Source organism: Pipistrellus hanaki (genome assembly GCF_964339955.1).
Source record: "Pipistrellus hanaki genome assembly, chromosome: 14".
Taxonomy (NCBI): Eukaryota; Metazoa; Chordata; class Mammalia; order Chiroptera; family Vespertilionidae; genus Pipistrellus; species Pipistrellus hanaki.
Genome location: NC_140516.1, coordinates 40862489 through 40888206, shown reverse-complemented (window position 1 = coordinate 40888206; position 25718 = coordinate 40862489). Strand labels below are relative to the sequence as shown.

The window sequence follows — 25718 nt, the reverse complement described above, 5'->3', positions numbered from 1 at the left end:
CAAAACTGTCGCTTAACGTGGTAATTAGTACAGGAAAATGTAATTAACTGCCACAAGCCTTCCTTTCTCATCTCAAACATCGCTAATGCCAAAGAGATCAATGTCTATATCACAGGTAGGATAATAAGCCCACCAAGTGGATAGGATGCTTTACCTGCCTTGATTTGGTAACAGGATGTCCCAGGTTAACTGTCCAATGATTTTTCCAAGGCCTCTTCATAGATGAATAGAGTCCACAGAGGCAAAATGCTTTCAGAGGTAAAATCTTCACATCTGCAAACATAAACAGCCTTGTAACAGACCACTTAACTTTCTGTAACAACATAAATAGGGGTGACACAAGTAAGGCAGCCAAACACTGACCTTGGATTTTAGGGCAAAGCTGGAATAATCCCCCATGGTCACACACTAGACAGGCAACACTCAAGTATTTAACCGCCTACACCAAAAACCACACTGCCATCCATCAACACGGGGCCCTATAACAAACAAGATTAAAATACCATTTTTAGCAGCCTGTGTTTAGATGTGGTTGCACAAATTTATACTACACCTGGCTCTCCATTTATTACAAGAAAACAAAGGCTGTTCGATCAGAAAATAAAGCCCAGGCATGCTGTTTGCTTCGTGTAAGCATGCTGCTCCTTTAACTGGATCATTTCATCACCACAACCAGCCCTTTCTCTCTGCATCTAAAACAGAACACAAGCTTCCGGTTACCTTCTTCCATGGCCCACCTTCCTCCTTATATCTGTCTATTCACACCCTCCCCTGTAGCTTATATACACAAGTCAATTCACTCTAGTCTTTGCTTCCTATTTTTTTTAATTGGGAACTTTAATGTGATCCTCCCTGTATAATGAGTTATAAAGTGTAATTACTTCTTTCTAAGTAGAATCACCATTCCATCAAGTTTATTCATTTCTTCAGAAAAAAATAGGGTTGCATAATATTTGAGTTGAGAGTGTTTTTTCCAATGTTGTCAATTCTGGGCTCTCTCTCTAGGACACGAATCCTGTCTTGAAAAGCCTCATTCGTGATCTTCTCTCTCTGCTTAAACACTTCAGGTAGAACGAAGGTCATCATGTTTGAGGCAACCTTTTGCATTGACAGGCTGCCAACAGCTGTACTTACATTTGCTGGAGACTGTCTCCTACAAATTGAGTTATTGATACGGGTTCCACTCTCAGGGGCTTGTGGACGAAAAAGGGGCCACATGCTCACCTGACTAACTCAGAAAAGGCCTGTGTGACAGCTGTGCAAACTCAAGAGACCTGATGTAACCACAAAGGATGGTATACAATTAAAAACTCTTAGTTAAAAAGCAATTTATAGTGGGTAGTCATGTCCTAGGCCAGTATCTTCCCTGACAAAGTCAATCTTTACCTTAAATGAGCCTATTGTCTTTTTGTATCTAAGATAACATGAAATGTTAGGGTATCTTGCAACTTCCCTTTTTCCAGGCCCCTCGGGGCAACCAAATGCGCCTGGGCACCACAAATTCCTTCACTGTTATTGTTATCATGTTAATTGTTGACTGAGCATTATTCGAATATGTTGACATTCTGTTTCCCGGCAATTGTCCACAGTTTGGCTCAAATAAACTCACAAAACTTCTTTACTGATTTGAGTGTTGTTGTTTTACATTAGAGGCTCATCAAGAATACCTCAACTGCCCTTCTAACTAAATGGTCCCTCAATCAACTAGAGACAGCAATTTCACCAGACACTACAAAAGTCAAACCAGGAAGGCTCTTGGAACAGGGGGAATCACAGTGTGGCTCATCCGAGGAGACTGGCAGACCTGGCACCACATGACTATTGTCATAGATGAATATCCAGTGCTGCCAGATCTTTCAGTTTCCAAGAGGCACATGAAATCTGAATTTGTCCCAGTTTTTGAAGGTTGACAACCAAGCCAGAAGATAATTTTAAACACCATGTAGCCCAAATGAAACTCATTTGGAAGCCAGATCCAAACCACAGAACTTACTAAGTTGGATCTACTTCTCTACAATCTTTTCTCCTTGGCACTAGAGGCATGTGGTTTAGCTGACAATGACATATGTTGTTTGGTTTGCCTTTTTATTTTTATTGCCCTACACACTCGCCTGTGGAGAATGTTAAGTGTCTTCTTGCTGAGAGTATATAGTTTTATTTACCTGGAAGCTTTCTTTTTTCAAACTATTCAAACCAAACTAATTCCTCATGCAAGTCTGCCCACATGAAAACACGTTAGATGGCTCTAAGTGACTTAGATAATTAGCCAGTATCATTAGTCATACATCTTTGTGTGGCCTTAGAAAATTCACTTAACCTCTCTGAGGCTCAATTTCTTTATCTGAAACTGGGATAAAAATTACTTTCCTTGGTGGAACTTAATTACTACCATTCCTTCACAAGTTGAGGTTGCACTTGAATTAGTAACTTGCTTCCAAAGAAAATAAGAATGAAAAGTGAAAAAATAGCAATTTTATACTAGAGAAATCTGGCAAACAATAAGTGACAAGGAGAAAAACTCAAAAATCCTAAAATGTATAGGCCTTTACATTTCCTGAAGTGCTTAACATAGTAAATTATATACAGTAGAAACTCAAAACATTGTTGACTGAATGTTCTTCCAATTGTCGTATCATTTACAACTTGTAAAATATCAATAAAGTCTAGAGATCAGAAAACACTATTATGTCAACATTAATTTTCTGAGGTTGATTTTATCAAAGATAGGTGACAGAGTTCCTTGTTTTTAGAAAATATGCTTCTGAAGTATTTAGGCCGACAGAGGCATCATCTCTACAACTTACTCTTAAATGGGATAAAAAAAAAAAATAGGTAAATTAATAAAGCAAATGGAGTAAGACAAAAATAAACAAAAATAAAATAAAATGAGAAATCTTAATGGAAACAGTTGATTTGTCAAAGGCTTGGGTTCTAGAAGCTTTTTGTTCTTTCTAGTTCTCATACTTATTACAGCTATATTGTTGGTACAAATATCTTAGAAAATATAAATATGAGAAAGAAGGAAGGAAGGAAACATTCTTCCTATCATTTAGGAGCTAGCTAATAAAAAGAGAACTGCTGGAGTAAGAAAATCACCATTTGGCAAAATATTGTGATTGCTGTTGATTCATGGTGCTAAAACTAGTGGGTGAAGTCTCAAATTGTTTATCTACTAGATATTTATGATGACAATGGATGAAGAGTAAATTTGCAATGGAGATTAAAGATACCACCTGAAACAAACTATCACACTTAACGAGATTTACCATCTGCCTCCTGACAGGATGCACTGGGAGCTCAGCATCACGTCTGTGACACTCCTGCCAAACGTGTGTGACCTAAATCTAACCATGAGCAAATATTAAACAAAATTGAGTTAAGTTTAAAAACAATCTTCAATACCATGAAATATAAAGTCTCAAGATCTGTCCCAGATGAAAGGGGTCTAAAGAGATAAGACAATTGAATATAACAAGTTGTTAGGTTTTTACATTTGCTAAAACAACATAACTAGGACAACTTGTAAAATATCAATAAAGTCTAGAGATTAGAAAACACTATTATGTCAACATTAATTTTCTGAGGTTGATTTTATCAAAGTTAGGTGACAGAGTTCCTTGTTTTTAGAAAATATGCTTCTGAAGTATTTAGGCCGACAGAGGCATCATCTCTACAACTTACTCTTAAATGGGATAAAAAAAAAAATAGGTAAATTAATAAAGCAAATGGAGTAAGACGAAAATAAATGGATAATCTGGGTGAAGAATATCAATAAATTCCTGGTACTATTCTTGCAAATTTTCTGTAAGTCTAAAAATAAGTTTAAATTTTTTAATAAGCCTGTAAGGTAATCCACAAGCAACTTAACTACCAACCAAAACAAACTTGCTTACTCTTTAAAGAAAGATAACAAAATCTAGACACTCAGTAGTGTAATGTTTACCATAGCTAGCATCAAATAGAAAATTATCAGATATACAAAGATGTAGAACAAAGTGACCCAAACCAGGAGAAATAGTCAGTCAGTAGAAATAACCACAAATTACAGAGATGACATAATTAATAGATAGGATTTCAAAATAACTGCACTCAATGTGCTCATGGATGTAAAGAAAAGCATGAACATAGAAAGGAGAGAGATGAAATATATAAAAAGTAAGCAAATGAAGCTTCTAAAGCTAAAAAATATAATCTATGAAATTTAAATTGTACTGAATGAGGTTTAATCACAGAGTAAACAAAGCACAAGGAAATATTAGGAAAACACTAAAACATAGCATCAGAAACTCTCCAAAGTGAATCACAAAATAATAACAACAAAAAGATTAAAAATAAATAGAGGAATCAATGCCTATAAGATATTATCAAACTGCCTAACATAAAAGTAAAAGGAATCCCAGAAAGAGGGTGTGCACACAAAATTTTTTTGAAGAAATAATGCTAATTTTTTCCCCAAATTTTACAATTATAAGTCTAGAATGAACCCTAAGCAGGATAAACATAAAAAATAAAAATAAAAACATAACAAAGCACATCATAATCAAATCCTAAAAATCTGTTTTAAAGGACAAATTTCATAAAGCAAAAAAATATTCAGGGGAACAAAGAATAGTGCAATCTTATAATCTACTTAATAAAAGAATAACATGCTAATCCACCGTACCTTCGTGACGCCCACCAGCCAATCAGGAGTGAGTATGCAAACTAAACTAGGAAAGATGGTGGGTTAATTTGCATACACAGGCACTGAGTGGCCAGGGACAGGATAGGACGCAGGCATTCCACACTACCCCACCCACTCCAGGCCTCTGGGCAGCTAGGGAAGGCAGAAAGGTGGCTTCAGCCAGAGCAAAGGCCCATTTTTGCACAAATCTTCATTCATGCATTGGACCACTAATCTTATCTAATAAAGAGGGAATATACTAATTGACCCTCACACTGTCACAAAGATGGTGGCACCCACAGCTAATAAGGAGGGAATATGCTAATTGACTGCCCCACCCTCAAAGATGGTGGCGCCCAGTCCCCTCAGCCCTGCCAAGGCGCAGATGCAAGGCAAGGCCAGGCCCGCCCCCAGGTGGGCCCAGCCATTCTGCACACCTGCCTCTGGAATCCCCCAGCCCCCTCATCCTCCCCTGCCACCCAGGGCCAGCCCAAGGCACAGGCAAGCCTCAGATGTCAGCTGCCCAGCTGCCCAGGGCTGCCCGAGGCTCAAGTAACCAGGGCTGGCTGAGGCTTACACTGCCAAAAGTGGCAGCAGCAGAGGTGTGATGGGGCATTGCCCTCCCCTGATCGCTGGGTCGCCTCCCGCCCCTGAGGGCTCCTGCACTGTGAGAAGCAGCTGGCCAGGCTGAGGTACCCCCCCGCCTCCAGTGCATGAATTTTCATGCACCGGCCTCTAGTCAGAAATAATACAAATCAGAACACAATTATAACAAAGGAGAAATTGGTAAAGAAGATAGACTTTCAGTTGTAAGGTGGAAAAGGTCTAAGGATATAATGTATTATATGGTAACTATAATTGATAACAATATATATTTTGTATAATTGAAAGTTGCTGGAAATAGAATTGAAGTTCTACTTACCCATCACAAAAAGTGTTAATTAACTCAATGGGGGAATGCTTTCACAATGTATACATATATCAAATCATCCCATTGTGTACCTATATGTCTTATAAAATTTTGTAAATTATATCTCAATAAAGTTTAAAAAAAAACCTCAGTATAGAAGCAGACTAGAAAAGAATTACAATGAATGGATGGGACAAATAAAAAACAAGCAGCAAGATGGTAGACCTAAATGAAGTAATATTGATAATTACAATTGCAGGGTAATTGATCTAATCCCTTCAATTAAATGGGAAAGATTATGATACTGAACTTTCAAAAAAAGCAATATCCAACTATATCTACAATGGATGAATTTTAATATAAAAACACCAATAGCTTACAAGTAAAATGATATGAAAAGATATAATATGAAAACACTAATAACATTAAAGCTGGAGTGACTATATTAATATAAGACAAAGTCAACTTTAAGACAAGCAATATTATCAGGAATCGAGATATTTCATAATATCGATAATAAAAGGGTTGTGTATCAAGAAGACATAATCTTGATGTCTATGCACTAATTTCTAAGCTTCAAAATACATGCAGCAAAAACTGATAACAGTAAAAGGATAAACAGATAAAGCTACAACCATATTTGTAGATTTAATACTACATACTTAATAATTAATAGGACCAGTAGACAGAAAATCAGTGAAAATTTAGAAGACTTAAGTAACAACAGCAACTACCTTGATCTAATGGACATTTATACAACACTCCACCCAACAAAAGCAAAATACGCTTTCTTTTTAAGTGCACACAGAACATGCACCACCAAGACAGTCCATATTGTGGCCTATAAAACAAGCCTCAATAAATGTGGAATGATTCAACATATACAGCAAGCATGTCAAACTCACAGTTCGTGGGTGGCAGGCTTCATACTTGGTATACAGGGACATATTCTCTGATGACAGCAGAATTGCATTAAAAATCAGTAACAAAACGATATCTGGAAAAGCACATAAATGTTTGAAAATTTAAGACATGATTCTAAGTAGCGCATGAGTCAAAGAAACAGTAATAAAGGATAAGTAGAAACTAGTTAAACTGAATCATAATGATAAACCACATAGTAAAATGTGTGGGAGTCAATTAAAGCAGAGCCGAGAGGAAAATATATAGCTTTAAAGACTATATTAAAAATAAAGGAAAAGACTAAAACCAACCGACTACCTAAGAAGCTGTAAGTGGAAGAGAAAATAAAAGAAAATTTAATACAAAGTAAGTAGCAGGGAAAAAATACTATTAAGGCAGAAATCAATGAAAAACAAAAACCTGGCAGCAGAGAAAAATTAATGAAACAAAAAGCTGGTTCTTTGGAAAGATCAATAAAATTTTACTGACAAACTCCTAGCTAAACTTTCAAAAGAAAACAAGGAGAGATGATTCAGATTACTAATATCCAGAATGAAATAAGGAACATCTGTCTATATTCTAGCAATGCTAACGATAGTAATAGGATATTTTCAACAACTTTATGTCATTAAACTCAACACATATGTAATACACAAATTCCTTGACAGACCCAAATTATCAAAAGCAGCACAAGATGGGAGGAATCCAAGATGGCTGCTCGGGTAGGCAACTAGCCGCAGCTGCACACAACAATTTTAATAAAATACAACTAAAATATAAAATGGACATTACCCAGAACTACAGGAAAGTCGACTGACTGGAAATCCTACAACAAGAAGCAAGGAGAAAACCAGAAGGAGGCGCGGAGGAGCTGTAAAAGCCCAAGGTACGGAGACACGCGGCGCGCGGAGAGGACGGAGCCGGAGAGGAGGGAGGCCGAGTGCCTGGCGGGTGTTCCCTAGCGGAAAGGAGAGAAAACTCCGACTGTGCTGGGCCCCTGACTGCTCTGAACCCCAGTTCTGGGCCAGACCCCGGGGACTCAGGCTCAGCCATAGGGAGCTGGGCTGTAAGTCGGAACCCCGGGGTAGCGGAGAAAGGAGGTCCCGGAGGCGCGCACACTGCCCCCAGAGAAGGGACGGTCGGCTGTGCCGTGGGATTGCCCTGACGGGAAGGAGACTGGGGCTCCAGACTGCTGTGAACGCCACCTCCAACTCCACTTCCAACTGAACTGAACCCCAATACCGGGCTCATTGGGAGAGAGCATAGAATGTTTGGTAGCAGGCGAAAATCGAGGGCACCTTTCTCTCAGAGGCGCCGGCAGCAAGCACTGAAGGACCCGCATAGGGCGGGGCTGACGGAAGCCAAAGCTGCAGGCTCCACCCTGAAACCCCGTCCCATCTGTAACTGCGAAATGCGACAACAAAATAGATCACAAACGAAAGAAATGGAGGACAAAAAGCGTCTGGATATAGAGTTCAAATCTACGCTTATAAGGTTTTTCAAGAATTTCCTAGAAAAGATGGATAAGGCCTATGAGGATATGAAAAGAGATCAACTAGAATTAATAAGGAGTCAACAAGAAATGATAAGGGATCAACAAGAAATAAAGAATACATTGTCTGAAATAAAAAATATTCTACAGAGTCCTAAAAACAGAAGGGAAGATCGCAAGAATCAAGTCAAAGATTTGGAACATAAAGAGCCAGAAGACACTCCTCCACAGAAGCTAGAAGGCAAGAGAATCCAGAAAATTGAAGATAATGTAAGAAACCTCTGGGACAACTTCAAGCGAACCAACATCAGAATTATGGGGGTTCCAGAAGATGAGAGAGAGCAAGATATCGAAAACATACTGAAAGAAATAGTGACAGAAAACTTCCCCCACCTGGTGAAAGAATTTGACTTACAAGTCCAGGAAGCGCACAGAACTCCAAACAAAAGGAATCCAAAGAGGACCACACCGAGACACATCATTATTAAAATTCCAAGAGCAAAAGATAAAGAGAGAATATTAAAAGAAGCAAGAGCAAAGAAGGTAGTGACTTATAAAGGAGCACCTATACGATTGTCAGCTGACTTCTCAACAGAAACCATGCAGGCCAGAAGGGAATGGCAAGAAATATTCAAGGTGATGAATAGCAAGAACCTACAGCCAAAAATAAGCTACCCAGCAAAGCTATCACTCAGAATCGAAGGCCAGATAAAGAGCTTCACTAATAAAAAAAAGCTAAAGGAGTTCATCACCACCAAACCAGAATTATATGAATTGCTGAAGGGGGTTCTTTCAGAAGAGAAAGTAAACAAAGATAAAAATTATGAACAACAAATACGTAATTATCAACAAGTGAATCTAAAAACCAAGGAAATTAAAAAAATCTGATGAACAATATTAACTGTTGAATATAATAGAATCAGAGGTATGGAAGGGGAGTGAACTGACGATTCTTGGGGAAAAGGGGAGAGGGGGGCGTGGGAAGAGACTGAACATAAACTGTGCACCTATGGATGAGGACAATGGGGAGAGGGGAAAGGGCAGAGGGTGGGGTGGGAACCTGGTGGAGGAGAGCAATGGTGGGGGGGGGGGGGGGAGGAAGGAACATTTGTAATAATATGAAAAATAAAAACTTATTAAAAAAAAAAATACAAGTCAACGCCAAGCAAGATTTTAAACGAATGTTTAAAAACATTAATTATTACTAGACCCGATATTATGACAACAGCAACAACAACAATAAAAACAAACAACTGAAAAAAAAAAACAAAAAAAAAAAAACAAAAAAAAAAAAAAGCAGCACAAGATGAAACAGCATATCTGAATAGCACTGTATCTATTTAAACCATCCCATAAGAAAAATTTTATTATCAGATGACTTGACTGCTAAATTATATCAAATATTTAAGGAAGAAATAATTCCAATTATACTCAAAGTATTTTAGGAAATGGTAGAGGAGCACTTCCCAACTCAGTTTTGAGGCCAGCAGAAACTTGATACCAAAACCAGACAAAGGCATTACAAGCAAAGTATAGACCAATAATCCTCATGAACATAGTTGTAAAAGTCCTTAACAAAATATTGTCAGATCTGACTCAATACATAAAAATAATATGTGATGACCAAGTGGGCTTTACCCAGAGACTGCAAATTAGTTTCATATTTAAAAATCAAAGTAATTCATATGTGGGATATAATGATCAACATAATTTGATGAACAAGAATAGATCCAGAGACAAATGGCAGGAGAGGGAAGGTTAGAGAGCAACCAAAGGACTTGTAGGCATGCATATTAGCATAACCAATGGACATAGACACTGGGGCAGTGGGGTATTGCTCAGGGTGAAAATGGAGGAGGGGCGGGGGAGGAGAGGAGAGGGTTAAGCAGGGGCAGGAGACATATGTAAAACTTTAGACAATAAATAAATAAGTAAATAAATAAATACCAAAGTAATTCACCATGTCACTAAGAGGAAAAACACATATGATTATTTCAATCTATGCAGAAAAAGCACTGGCAAAATTCCATATCTGTACATGACTAAAATCTCTAGCAAATAATGAATAGAAGCAGGCTTTCTCAACCTAACTAAAGACATCTATGAAAATTCTGTAGCTAACCTCATATTTTATGATGAGAGACTCAAACTCCCCTGACTCCTACACCTACCCAGCAAAGATCAGGAAGAAGACAGAGATGTTGCTCTCAGCATTTCAATTTGACACTGTACTAGAAGACCTGGCCAGTGCAAGTTTGGTGATTATGAACAAAGAAACAAATAATAGAAAGCATACTGATTAGAAACAAAGAAAAACTGCCTTTATTTGTAGAAAACATGATTATGATCACAGAAAATCCTAAGTAATTCCAAAACACATTGAAAAACAAATAAATTTAGCAATGTCATGAGATACAAAATTAATTGTATCTCCATCCTATATAATAAAGAGGTAATATGAGAATTAAAACTCAAGCCCTCACAAGATGGCGGCCTATGACCAGGCTGGCAGGGGGATTAATGAGGGGCGACCAAACGACTGAATAGCAGGCTGCTTAGGGTGACCAGGTCAGCAGTGGGGCCACTGGGGCAACCAGGCCAGCAGGGGAGGCAGTTGGGAGTGACCAGGCTGGCAGGGGGAGGGGGGCAGTTAGGGGTGATCAGGCCAGCAGAGGGGGAGCAGTTGGAGGTGACCAAGCCGGCAGGGGGGCAGTTGGGGGTGATTAGGCTGTCATGGGGGCAGTGAGGGGCAACTAGACCAGTGGGGGGGAGCAGTTGGGGGCAACCAGGCAGGCGGGCAGGTGAATGATTAGGAGCCAGTGGTCCAGGATTGTGAGAATAATGTCTGACTGCCAATTTAGACCTGATCCCTGGATCAGACCTAAAGTGGCAGCTGGACATCCCCCAAAGGGTCCCAGATTGGAGAGGGGAACCCCAACACTGTGCATGAATTTCGTGCACTTGTCCTTTAGTATACTAATAAAAATGAAAAGTGATACTTAAAATACCATTTACAATAACATCAGAAAATGCAAAATAGGCATAAATTTAACAAAATATGTGCAATGTCTATACATTGAAAACTACAAGGAGTAACTGAGAGAAATTTTAAAAGGTGTAAGTAAGTGAAGACATACATACCATGTTCATGGATTAAAAGTCTCAATATTGTTAAAATGACAATGTACCCAAAAGGGATCTATAGATTCAATGCGATTCTAACCAAACTCCCAGAAGACTTTTCTGTAGATAATGACAAGCTGATTTTAAGCTGTATAAAGATATACAGAGGACCTAGAATAATAAAAATAATTCTAAGGAGGAGAAAAAAGTTGAGGTTTTAATGCCATACAATTTCAATACTTACTATATAGTTATTATTATCATGATAGATAGATATAAAACTACAGAACAGAATAGAAACAACTCAAATACATTCAACTGATTTTCTACAAATGTGCTAAGGTAATTCAATAGGAAAATGACTCTTTTCAGCAAATGAGGCTGAACTACTGGTTATCCATATGGAACAAAATTGAACCTGTACACTAATCTCATACCTCACATAAAAATTAACTCTAAATGGATCATAAATCTAAACATAAAAACTGAAACTATATTAAAACTTCTAGAGAAAAACACATTAAAAATTACTACTGTCTTGGAGTAGGCAAAAATTACTTAGGACAAGAAAAGTACAAACTACGCAAGAAAAATAATGATAAGTGGAACCTTATTAAAGTTTAAAATGCCCGGTTCTTCAAAATATACTGCTAAGAAAATAAAAAGTCAGCCACAGAGTGAAAATATTTATAATATTTATATCCAGCATATACAAAGAACTTTTACAATCTAATGAAAAAATTAAAAATGGACAAAAGATTTAGACACTCCACAAGATAAGACATGTAAATGTCCGAAGAGTATGAAAAAAAAGCTTAACATTGTTAATTATCAGGAAATATAAATTAAAATCACAATGAAATGTCACTATACGTCCAAATAAAACGGCTTTTAAAATACTGACAATACCTAATAGTAACGAAGGTTGGAGTAAGTGGAGCTCAAACACAAGTAATTACAAACACAAGTGGAGCTCAAACATAAAATGGTCCAACCAGTTAGAAAAACACTTTGGCAGTTTCTTATCAAGTTAAATGTACACTTACCCTTCGATCCAGCCATCCATAGCTCAGTATTTACCAAAGAGAAAAGATAATACCTGTCCACATAATAACTTTATATGAACATCCATAACCACTTGATTCTTAATAGCTAAACATTAGAAACATCCTGACTTCCCATCAACAGGTAAGTCAATGAGCAAATTGTATTACGTCAATATAACAGATTATTATCCAGCAATAAAAATGAATTACTGATATATGCAACAACATGGGTAAATTTCAAAAAGCATTATAACAATGTGAAAATAAAAGCCAGGCACAAAAGAGTACATAGTGTATGATTCCATTTATCTGAAGTTCTAAGAAAAACAAAAAATACATAGATAATGATGAAAAACAGATCTGCCGTTGCTTAAGCTGGGGGGGGATGGGAATGTTGACTGCCAAGAGGCATGAGGGCATTGGAAATGGTGTGATAATTGCGGCTATATGGGCATATGCATTTGTCAAAGCTTATCACTTAAAGTACTTTCATTATATGTAAATAGTATCTTTTATTTTTTAAAGTTATATATATATATATATATATATATATATATATATGTGTGTGTGTGTGTGTGTGTGTGTGTTCATTTTAAATGTCCATAAAGATACCCTCAAAATTATAAAACAGCAGCATTGCATAGGTGATATTCAAAATATTTAACAATAGGGGGTTATAATATAAGCACCAACTAATTAGAACAAATTGTAGGTATGAGCAATTGGCACAGCTAACCTATGTGATGAGACAACTATTTGCTCAGAAAAACCATAGTTACCAATAGGTGGTGAGATTATTGATGTCCTCTTCTCTTTGCTTATCTGTATTTTCTAATTGTCTATCCATATTTTTAATCAGGTACTTTAAAATAAGGGGGAGGGAACCCATTTTTAATTACAATAGAGAAAAATGGTGCCCTGTTGATATCACATCTTATGCTATTATAAAAATGTAATGGGTCTCAAAATCCTAATGGAACTTTTAAATAATAGATATGAGAAATGGTATACTAAAATGGCATTGAATTAGAAGTTAAAAATGGATGATGCCATAAAAATATTTCCCATCTACTATAAAGAAAATAGTGAGATGTATTTTTAAACTATTTTACCATTTTAATATTTTAAAATGCCCTCCCTCAGCTCCTGTTCCAACTAGATCTCCACATAATTGGTTATGTTTAAGAGAGAGATAATATCTTTCCTTAAATTGTCCAGCCTCTGAAATACCATACTGCTCACAATGCATTACATAGTATTTTCCAAAGGGTATCTGAGGCTAGGTCAAACTTCAGAATCTTGCTGAGCAAACCAAGAAATCAAATGATAATTATCAACCTTGGATAAATTTTTATAGCAAAATTACAAGCTCTTGACAAGGCAAGTTGCTGCCATCTCCCCCTGGCATGACTACCACCATCTCTCTGGCTTATCACAGCAACAAACCTTTGCTCTGAGCAATTTCTTCAGAGGTAAGCACCATAAAAGCCTCGCTGTAAGAGCAGTCCCTGAGACGCTATGATCAGCAAATAACGACCAGGCAGTTCTCTTTATCATGTCTCTCTCTATCCACACAGAAACTATACCAGCTCCCCAGCAGCCCAGGAGAGAGTCAACGGCAGGTTTAGCAATGTGAGTCCTTTAAGAAACTTTGAAAACCCCAGGGTGAAATGATGCTACTGTACAATCTCCTAATGTTGCTCTACAGTGCAGCTGAAATTTGTAATTTTAAAAGCACCTCATCCCACTGTGAGATCACAGTTATCCTTAATGATTTGCAAATCTCAGTGTTTTGAACAGTTCATTTTTGTACTGTGGCCACAGTGGTAACACCTGCACCTAAATAGTTATTGCTTAGAATACCCTGGGCTCTCAGGATGTGCAGTAAATGAGAGGCAGCAGCAGTATCTTCCACCTTTTCTAACCTTAATTTACTTCTGCGTTTGAAATAAGCATACTGAGCCCAGAGGGCAGCCATGTCAGCCCCAGAGCCCACGGATCATCTGTCATCAGCAGAGGCTGACTACCCTGCTCCGTTACATGGAGAGAAACAAGAAGATGGTAGCTCAAGGCCACTCGTGTCTTTCCCTTTGGAAGCTCTGTATATTAACAAAAATAAAAATAAGTATAGAGAAGTTTTCATGAGGCACACAATACAGCATTTTTGCGAGATATTCAACTATAAATTTCATGAACAAATTCTGCTTCACCCAGACATATTAGTGTCATTCACCCTCTAAGCATTAGAATCACCTCTATAGTTGATATAATAAAGTATTATGTAATGATGTTTCTTATCTAGTTTTAAAACACTAAGTATCTCTTATGTCATAACAATGACGGATATGTATTCAACAACTATGTGCCTAACATTGTTCTATGCTTAGACATGCATTAACACATTTAACTCTTAAGAGAACTCATTGTTTTGAAGCCGGGATTTGAACCCAGCATCCATTTCCAGTCTTTGCCACACTGGGATAGATCAAGAATCATAGACCCCATTTCCCTGGAGAAGTGACCTTTTTATAGTTATCAAGGGCTCAGACTGAACAGATGGGAAAATCTCCAGTGCTGTGTATGTTATCATGACTGCCTTGCCTTACCTGCAAAAGCTTTTGTCTCAAGAGAATATGGTTGGCTCTGTGGAAAGATAGCACCAGTGATTTTCAAAAATAGAAATGGCCCCACTGTGATTCTTTAAAGTGCTCTCAGCAAATTCTCTAGGGATCATACCCATTCGCCGCAGCTGATGGTCACACCTCACCACAGAGAGGTCAGCTACATGGAGATTGATTTCTCTCTATAATTCTCCCTCTGGAACCATTTTGGAGAAATGGAAGACCCATTTCCCCAAGCCCTTAACCACTTTCACTTCCAACAGTCAGCACCTGTGGTCCCTTTGTCTGTCTAAGGCCACCCCCAGGCTGCCAGACCATGCTTTGCCCACAAATTGGAAGAACCAGAAGGATCCCTTCAGAGCAGTCCTTGGTCAATGACTAACAACATGAGGTATATAAGCACCCCAGCTCCCTCACCCCTGTTGGCGACAACTCTGAGAGTGATTACCTTACTTCAGAGTTCCCTGCAAGATCCAGCCAAAGTCCCCAGCATTGACTTGACTTGACATTGCACCCTCGATGGGTTCTCCTTCCCTTCCCAGTTCCACTTCCCTACTCTTACTGGGATTTCTAAGATTACTTCATAATAAATCACTTTCATGGCCATCATTGCCTGAGGTCTGCTTCTGGTATCAACTGAAAGGGACAGCAGAACATGCAGAAGATGCCTCTACAGTCCCAACTCTGCGTAATCTGATCCAGAGTATTGGGTCATTAGTCATCTCTTCCTCTCGATGAAAACCTTGGTTCTGTAATACAAATGGATGACCCACTTGCACAGTCCTTGTTCATTCCTGAGCTTATTCATCAATAACTTTTAAAAATTACAGAACTCAAGTTATTGTGAGAGAGATGGCCAGAGTGTCCTCGCATAATATTACCAAATGAGCACTCTTAATGAGGGAACGTTGGATGATGTACATCTAACGGTGGCTTCAACAAAAAGAAAATACAATGGATTCAACAGCTCACAACGCTGACGGCAGCATAGGAAGCCAGATCCCTGTTCTATGGAACTCCATTCTCCAACTGTGAGGTCTAGAAAGGACAGCCCTGTGAAGAATACCAGCTCAAAATCCTTATTTTACAGTCTTGAAAATGAACCAAATCCTTTAAGTTAAACATTTCTTACAGTACCTCTAAACCTTACTTACTTTGCCAAAGATCAAAATCTCTACAAATATTCTTTTTTATTTTTTATGATGAATATTTATTATGTCTCTTTGCAATAGATTTTCATAACCCAGGCCTAAAAAAGGAATTCCACAAAAAAAAATCATTCTGAAAAATGATTAACATTATTTAATTGTAAATATGAATAATTAAAATAGATTCTTAATAATAAGAATGCACTGCATTTCAGAAATGTTTTTAAAATATAACACCCCTTCAAATGCACCAATGTCTCATAACAGAGAAATAAAGACCCACAACTTTGTGCTTAAGGAGTGTCTAGATGTGATGCATTTCAAATCATCCAACAAACGTGGTCGTAACAAAAGACCTGCTTCATGCCATGGGTCAGCCTAACTGAAGAGAGATAATTCCACGCTGTTACTAGCCACGTGAACCGAGTAGAATTTCATCACTCTTATATGTACATGACTATGATAGTTGTGCATTTTCTTTCCAGCCTGTAATCTAAGCACTGATTTCTGTAAATTCCTAAGGGGTTTGAAAGAGACTTCTCCAAAAGGTTCCAGAGCAAATGTCATGAGCTGTTCAACTGGACCCAGCCAGCAGCTTCAGGTTAGGACTTCACTTGGGGCGACTTGCTGAGTGGAAATCCACCCCCAGTAAAACGAGTGCCAGTTGGTTTGCCCAGCGCGATGGTGATATCCATGGATTTGTCCTTTTGTCTGTAAGAGAGGAGGTGAGAGTTAACCTCCTGAACACTGTTTTCCTCTTTTAAGTTTGGCATTCTCTAAGTTCATAGGGTGAAAACTGCTTAATTAAAGCTCCGGTTTTAGAAAAGGTAGTTGTTCAAGATCTAATTAGGAGTTTGCTGGTAACACATAGAATTAGGGAAAGACACAATTAAATCTTCCATGCTGATGGGTAGACGAACAACCTCATTATAACTCAAGCACTATGGACTTAAGACGTCTCTGATTTGTAATCACCTTCCTGTTTTATAAAACACTCATTTAGTTCCAAAGATCAGAAGAATCTTTCTCTGGGCTCAACGATAATGATTAATTCATCATTTATCAACTTTTATATTCCAAAGTATCAGCACAAAGGTATCTTCGTCAAACTTGGACATTTATAAAAGCAAGTTATCCTATACACAAGCAGCAATTATTATTATTAAAAAGAGTTTAAGATGCAAGAAATCTGGGAAAGATAAATAAGATAGTTCGTTTAGCAGTAAAGGGATTTCTATCATAAAGTCCACAATCTATCTTCAATATAAAGGTCCTTTACACACACCCATAGCACACATACACATACCACACACACATATTCAGGTTTCCTACAGAGGTACCTTAAATTTACACAAATTACCTATTGTGTAATTAGGGGTATTATGAAAATTAACTCCGGAATCCCTTCTAACAATTAAGCAAACTACTAAGACCAAAACCAATTAGATTTGACAACTAGGAATGACTTACCTTAGGGAAGTGGTCTGCAAACTCATTAGTCAACAGAGCCAAATATCAACAGTACAGCAATTGAAATTTATTTTGAGAGCTGAAAACCAACTTCTGCACATGGGCCACGAAGTTTCAAATAGTGCACCCACTCGTGGTATTTTGTGGGAGAGCCACACTCAAAGGGCCAAAGAGCCGCATGTGGCTTGTGAGCCGTTTGCCGACCACTGCCTTAGGAGAATAAACCCAAATCTTGCAAAATAATCTGACTGGTACTTCAGACTCTAGACCAGCCTGGGGGGTTCAGAGTAGGGGAATGGGGAGCAGATGGGTGGGTAGGGGTACAGGTTGGGACTGAAGCATGATAAAAAGGGTGTTTGGAGGGGGAAAAAGAACAAAAAAAAAGGTAAAAATGATATGAGTTATATTATAAAATGCATGTGTGGGGAGAACACCCACAGAGATTATTCTAAATTATTCCATTTGGGAAGAACCTATAGACTCTAGAGTATTGGTTCATCAATCCAGCTGTCTCTTAGCAGAATTGATTTCACTATTACTTTTTTTTTTTTTTTAATCCTCTCAAAATAGAACAAAGTTGCCTTGAGTGGACCCAGCAAAGCGGATTCCTTCCAGCACTCTGGCAACTGCCTTCCTCCTGACTGTAGCTACATGCAGGCGGCTCTCCTCTCCCCCATCCCCTCCCCGCCCCCTCTGCCCTCAAATAACCCTATTTTTCCTCTTTGAAGGAACTCACCCTAAGGCTTCTGACGTGGCCTAAGCTGACTAATGGGAATGATGTCTCCTTTATATTCCCTTTTTCATGTATTTATAATTCCCTTCAGCCTTTTTCCTTCCAATCTAAACCACCCTAGCACTTTTGTTTTTGCCTTGGCTTATTTTCCTTAGTCCCTTGAATAATATTTTGCAATTCTCCTCTGAACTCATCTCTCTGTCTATCTCCAGTTTACGGGTCCCCAACTAAATGGAACCACCAGTGACACTCCAGTCAGGTCAGAGTGGCTACCAGTAATGAGCATGTAAGGGCAAGAGGAGGACAGGGAAAGGAAAAGATACTGATAGAGCAACACCAATAAGACTTTTGTGCTGATGGACAACCTCTGTACCTGGGCAGTGTCCACCAGCCCATGTGGCGACTGAGCAGTGGACATGTGACTGAGGCAACTGAGGAAGTAAAAATTTAATTTTACTTCATTGTCATTCGTTTTCATTTAAATAACTATAGGTGGCATATGGCTGGAGCCCTGAAGTGCTAGTAGATGGGCAGTTGGGAAGGGCTGAGTTCACAGAGGGATGCCCTCTGCGTACTCAGCATGCTCTTTGTGTCCAAAAAACTCTGGAAGATGGGGATCAATAAGGTCAAAGGAGAGTAGGCCAAACCCAGGGCCAACCCGGAGGAGGTAATCAGCTCTTAGAGAGATGATCAACAATTTAGCCAAGCTAGCAATTTGTTGGTGGGTAATTCATACCACCAGACTCCAAAATATAGTACAAGAAATCCAAAAGGTGAGAGACATGATCCACTGTGGACTGAAAAGAAGATAATTATCTTCCAAGTTTGATGAAGATACCTTTGGCACTTGCATTCTAGTCTCCCAGAGAAATGAGAGCTCACATGGATACCCCAATGCAGTTACTGAAGTCAGTCGCTAGACACAGAGATAGTTTATCTAAATCATAGGTGAAAATAATTTACTGGGGACTGAAAAGAAGATAATGGATAATCTCACTTTACTAATAATTACTCACAGTGTGACAATACTATTTGTATATAATTTGTAAATTAAAATGTATTGGAGGTAAAAAAAAATTTCTAAAATAAAAAAATCATTTTAAAAACTACATACATATATATTGGGAAGCTGCAAGTTAAAAAATGTTTTACTGAGAAGGGTGTGCAATACAAAACTTAGAAGGTCACGGAGCTAGACGCCTGCCCCATGTGAAAACTAGCCACATGGACAGCTTATAGCATGCCTTTTCGTTTCCTAAAAGAAAACTACAGTGTTTCCACTCCACTCATCTGATTCACGTCATTAATGGCCGTGGTTCTCAAACTTCAGCATGCATGGAAATTGCCTGTGGAGTGATTACTAGTGAACTGCAGATTTCCGAGGCCCGTCCAGAGCCTGCTGAATCCTCATATCTGGAAATAGGGACTGAGGACTGAGGTTTAATATGTCTCACCAGTGATTCTGAATCAGAGAGTTGCTAGACCCACACATTGTGGCAGACGCGCCTAAATTAGCTATAATCCTTGGCATATTTTATTCTAACAAGGAACTGACACTGAAATGTAGAATAGGAGAACATTCTCATTTATAAGGGTAGAATTTTTACTGGCAAGTGAATTTGCATCCAGTTTCTTTGAATAGCTGTTTGCCACTAACGAACCCTAGGCAGATGCATTCAAACCCTCTGAAATGTCTGTGTGGGAGAAATTGCAAACTTGACTTTCAACCCACAATGTGAGCCGCAATCCAGTGAGCTAGAGGAGTTGGGTAACGCCACACAGCCACGCCAAGGTTCAAACTGACTGATGTGGGCTCACTCTGTCCCCCTCAGATCAGGCAACTAACGCCAACAAAGGAAAGAAGACTTACTCCTTGACATGTAGGCATCCTGAAAAGCAAAACGCTAACCTGGCATTGCATTCTAGTCTCCCAGAGGACTGAGAGCTCACATGGATAGCCCAATGCAGTTACTGAAGTCAGTTGCTAGACACAGAGAAAGTTTTTCTAAATCATAGGTGAAAATGATTCACAGACTGCTCGTCAGGACAGTGGTATGGCTGTACTAGAGAAAAAACAGCTTTGCCAAGCCCAGACGCCAGACCCACTGGCAAAATTACCTGTGGTTTTCAATGTGAGTAAGCTGTACAAGGCTGACTGTGAGCATCATTTGCAAATGTAGTTATGTCATGATTATTTCCAAATTGTGAAAACAGTGTGTATGTGGGAGGGGGGGCGGAGGAGAATCACACTTTCCTGTGGTCCACCTTAGATCCACCAGTGAGCAGATATTAACAGATCCCTGATAGGATCCTAAGGAGAGGCCTTGGTATCAGCTGAGATACTGATCTAACTCTAATACATACCCAGTGAGTGACCTGTCAATTGTTCACCCTGTGACTTAGTTTACCCCAGTGAAATCTGCAACTCTGTGACTGTAGACCAAATATTGTCCCACCAGCCGGTAACAGGCACACCAAAATTAGAATACTGGTCTGATTCTTACTTCTGAACGTACTCTTTGCGTTTCTGAGCGAGGTATTTCTTCTTTAGATTCATCAGTTCATTGCTAAGTTTTCCCAGCTCATACTTATACTCTTCGCTCTGGGATTCATACATATTCAATTCTGAAGACAAAACCTAGCGTGGCAAGTAAAACAGCATAAACAGAAGACGTGCAGTTAGACATGGGCTTTTTCTGAACAATCTTTTTAACCTGCTGCCATTTCCCTCAGTGAGGCTAGAGGTACAAAAGCAGTTGAACAGTTAGCCTGCACGCTTCTACCAGGGCAAAAATCTGGCTAGGGGCAGAAGACTCATAATCCAGGCACAAATCTAAATGAAACCTCTTTCACCTGCTTAAAAAGAACTATCAGGCAACATTCAACAGGCTCACACATGAGTGATGTGATGTGTCTCGAGGAATACTGGGAGGACAGGCAGAAAAACTCACGGACACACTGTATAAAATTGCCTTTAAAACCTTTTTTAGAAAACATTCGGCAGAGATATCACTAGGAGTGTGATTTGTCTGAGGATTATGGTAAAAACAAAACAAAACAAAACAAAACAAAACAAACAAACAAAAAAAACCGAATAAATAAAAGATCTGAAGTCACCCTGCCACCACCCCACTAAGCAGGAATTCGATTTATGTGTTTTCTGCTAAATGTCCGTCACCTCTTGATTGTATTCTTTGCGACTGTTCACAGGTTCCTGATTTATCCCGGCACTGGGACGCTTTCCTCTACGAATCAGGAGCTATGACTGTGCCTGGGGGAGTCTATTGCACGTGAGGGCGGTAATGGGAAGCCCGGTGGTCCGCCTCTCCCATTGTGCTGTTCAATAGATGCTGCTGATGTCAGGCTGGGCAAGAAGAGCGGAAGTTTCCTCATCGGAACAGAAGTGGAAAACGTGCCAAAGCTGGGAGTGCTCCCCACAAAAGCCAAGGGGAGAAAAGAAAGGCTGTTGTTCTAAGGGACATGCACTAGACTCGTGTTTATTTTTCTTCTCACTCCGTACTTTAAATTTTTCTCTTTTGAGTGTGCATCTGCTTCTGAACTCTCTCCTCTTAATGGCTGGGGAAGTGATTCTGACTACGTTATCATGAGCTAAAGGATAGAATTTTCATGTTGGACTGAAACCTGTCTTAACAGTTAAAGTCTTTAGAAACTAAGATCTTGTGAATGTGGAATTTCCTTAAAAAAAAAAAAAAAAAAAAAAAAAAAAAAGGCCAGATCATGAGGATAAACTTGCCAAGAGATTCAGTGCATCTACCTCTGAGCCTCTTCCACCATTGGTCACATTTCATTCAGAGAAAAAAAAATCCAGATTTCCTGAAATAAAGGGTTAAAGTGACCAAAGGCTCCTATGAGCCATCAAATGCAATCCTGTGCTCAGTGTGGCTTTCTGACAGTAGTGTAAAGACAGGCACGTGCTTTTCTATTCTATACCCATCCCTGAGAAAGCAAGCTTCAATTTTGTTTGAAATATTCCACTATTTAAGGGGATGAAAACAATCAAAAGATTATGCCTCATGCAAAACTCAAATTACGTCTCAGGATGATCGTGTGAAATGGATACTTGGAGTGATACGTTGAAAAGTAATGTTCTAATTAGATTTCTGTTTCATCTGCCTTTTTTAACTAAAAGGATGCAATTCTGTCCTATTTGTGAAAGGATCGGGACTATATTAGTAGCATGACATCTATTGTACCGCAGGCAAGAAGGCTATAATTATCACCCTCAGTGCGCAGGTAAGTGCCAGAATCCAGCTGGCGTGTGCTACCTTCTGTGCATGTGTGTGTAACAGACTCCCCTGACATGCCCAGAATTTCCAAGTACTCGCTTAGAAGAAAAAGCTCAACATATACTGGGGAAGCATAGTTTTCTAGAAAACTTTAAAAAGGGCATGGGTAACGGTGAAATATTCTCTTTCCAATTGAGTTCTTATGTCATTCAGAAAGGAATTTATGCTAAGAGGATTCCTCAGGGTTTTATTTCCCATTAATGGCAATTTGTTTGATAGAAGGTCAAGGTCCTAGACTTTGAAGCAAGACCCCAGGGGCTAAGAAGTAGCTGGTGCTTCTTGTGCATTTATTTTAGGTGGAATAGAAGAGCAAAGATCTGCGTTGGCACAGCGATGTCCTTCAATGGGCAATGGTGTTAACGGTTCCTCTGTTCTCCCCCACCATCCAGGTGCCCTAAACCATCTTGAGATCATCCATACAAACCCTGACCCCCAATTTCCATCCCATTGCCATCATCTTCTCCCTGGCTCTCTCCCCACTTGCTCACTCCCCTCTTTCGGGAGATGGAGAACTGTGGGGTCTATCAGTCCAGGAGCAGAGAGGGGTAGCTCTGAGGCCTCCCTGCTCCTCCTGGGAGGAAGGTGCTAAAAGGGCTGGCCTTGGTGGAGTGTGGCATTTGGGAAACCAGCTCCTTGAGCTGAGGCAGCAGACTTGCTTGGGTGTGTTCCCCAGAGTCTGGCCTGGAAAGAGCAGAGGCTACTCACTTTCAGCTGCTTGGTCTTCTCCCGCAGCGTCTGGCGGTAGATCTGCAGCTGCTCCGCGGCCTCGGGCCCGGGCTGCCTGGCCAGGATGTGCTTTAGTTCCACATACAGTCTCTCCTTTTCCTGATGTAGAGCATAACCACAGTGGAGGTTAACAGCCCCAGCAAGACAAAGGAAGTGCCTCTGCAGCACGGTCAGGAGGGTTCAGGACCATCCTAAGCTACATCACAGCTCCATGCTGATTACACTCACCCATAGATTCCTTCAATCATGCATTGAGCCAACCCTGATCAAGGGGCTAGGATGTGCCCAGCATTTGGATACAAATAATATGGCAGCTAAGGAAAAGTGAGTCCCTTTCTACCTCAACTCACGATCTCAGCACTGAGACAAGTGCAGTGATGGAAGAGCTGGACAAAGTGTTATGTAAAGGCCAGAAGTGGCTACTTCCGGTTGCAGGAGCTGAGGGAGATTTCACATCAATGGCACTTGAATTGTCCCTTGCAGAATGAGTAGGAGTGTCCCCCAAGCAGAAAGAGAAAGGAATAGCTCTGAAGGCCAAGGTTTAATAAGAGGATAGAGGAGTGGTAAATCCAGATCAGCAGGTGCGCAGGGCAGGAGGAGGGAGAAGCAGAGAGAACAGGCTGGGCTCACTGGCTGGGACTAGACTGTGTGTGTCACACAGGATGTATTTGGGACCACATCCTTTACATGAGGGGAAGCCAAGGATGAGCCATGCCTGGGCTTGTCTTCAGGGGAATAACTCCAGCAGCAAAGCAGAGAACAAAACGAGGAGACTGCTCAGGGCACCAGTACAAGCTGGATGAAGAAAAGCTGGGCCCAAGGCAACCAGTTAGGATGGAAGGTAGGTAGATGTGACGACATTTCTGAGGTAGAATCAGTGGGGCTTGTTACAGAAAAGTGAGGAACCAAAGTCTCTAACAGGGACATGTGGGGGCTGGAGGGTGATGGTCCTGGAGACCGGCTAGAGGGGAGAGAGTATTGGGAGAAGGGTAAGGGATCTGTTACTCTACCCTCTCCTGATAATCAGTGGTGTTTGGGATATGTTGAGCTTGGGGCTGTGTAAGATATTTAGAAGAGGAGTTGAAAATGTGGTTCCAGAGTTGAGCACTGAGGAGCAAGCTGGAGCTAGAAGTGGGTCCAGGCCAGAGCCACAAGAGTGGATTCCTCAGCCAGGATGGCTCACAGGATGAGCCAGAACAACAAGATTTTGGGGAAAACCAGCATATACGTAGTAGAAAAGTAAGACAGATGCAGAGAAAGAAAATAAAGGAGAGTCATTGAATGTCCCCAGATGTTTAAAAAGGGAGGCAGGATGAGTGGACAGTGACATCAAATGGGGTGAATAGAAGAAACAGGAGAGGGACTGAAATGGCCTTCGGGTGGGCTATTAGGACATCACCACTGGCCTCATTCAGCATTTTGGGAGCAAAAGTTACAGAGGTTGAAGAACAAATAAAAAAAATAGGAAGTAAAGAAAATGAGTCTTTTAAGAAATATGGCATGGGTAGAAAAAGATCTGAAAATTGTTTGAGGAAATAGGAAAATAAAATCCAGAAAAACTAGAATATGCAAATTTGTAGACTTAAAAGAAAGGACTTCCTAGGAACCCAACACAAATCCCAATTTGGTATCTTAATTTAACCAATAAACAATATAGAAATCCCATTTGTACCCTAAGGTTTAATTGCTTATAATGTGTTTTCAGATCCTTGAACTAAAGATATTACATACAAGCAAAGATTTAATTCTAAGGCATATTAATTCTTGATTTCCTTTCTCTAGACTGCACTAACTTGAGCAAACATTTATAAAGGCTAGTGTCTAATCTCTACTCATTTGTCTCTGTACATATTATTTTCTTAAGATAATTATGTTAAAAGAACAAAATATAAATAAAAGCCCTCTCATTAAATGAAATATGCAGTCAAATGGAAACGATTTTTTACCTAGAGTTAAGTATTCTCAGCATTGTCATCAAATAATCTGTTTTTGCCAGAGAACATAAAAGTCATTTTATAAAAAAGGCAAAAGAAAATTCATTAACTAGTCACAGTAACCATTTGTCTTAATTTTTTTTTCTTTTCCCTGACTAAATTATAGAAACTTTATTATAAATAATGTGGCTCTATTTTCAAAAGAATGTATGCAACCTAAAAATTAGTTGGATGGAATAAGCTTTTGGAGAAACACACTTAACAACACAATATCCGTTATCTAAGAAATAATTCCAGCCCTGGCCAGTGTGACTCAGTTGGTTAGAATGTCATTCTGTACACTGATTCCCAGTCAGGGCACATACCTAGGTTGTGGGTTTGATCCCTGGCCAGGGCCTGTGTGGGAGGCAACAGATCGGTGTTTCTCTATAGCCCTCTCCAATACTCTCTCTTGAATCAATAAAAAGCATATTTTCAGGTGAGGATTTGAAAAAGAAAGAAAGAATTCTAGAAATGACAAGGAAATCCAAAAGCCCACGCAAAAGAAGAAAATATCAACAGACTGAATTACAAAGTTGTTGACTTCCCTTTGCTGTACAGCACCCCGTCACACCTTTTAATATAATCTTAGCCACTTAATGA

The 25718-nt window shown here is 39.4% G+C and overlaps 1 protein-coding gene across 1 annotated transcript in view; it reads right to left on the bottom strand.

The window, feature by feature from the left end:
- Window positions 1–16508: 16508 nt before the first annotated feature.
- The window catches only part of CFAP58 (cilia and flagella associated protein 58), a gene marked incomplete at its 3' end in the record, with an annotated part of 88427 nt that continues 79217 nt past the window's right edge, over window positions 16509–25718 (bottom strand). The window contains exons 16-18 of the mRNA XM_084903540.1: window positions 23122–23241; window positions 20614–20747; window positions 16509–16617 (exon numbers count right to left, since the gene is read on the bottom strand). Coding sequence (XP_084759666.1) covers window positions 16509–16617; window positions 20614–20747; window positions 23122–23241 — 363 coding nt within the window. The remainder of the gene's footprint in view (window positions 16618–20613; window positions 20748–23121; window positions 23242–25718) is intronic.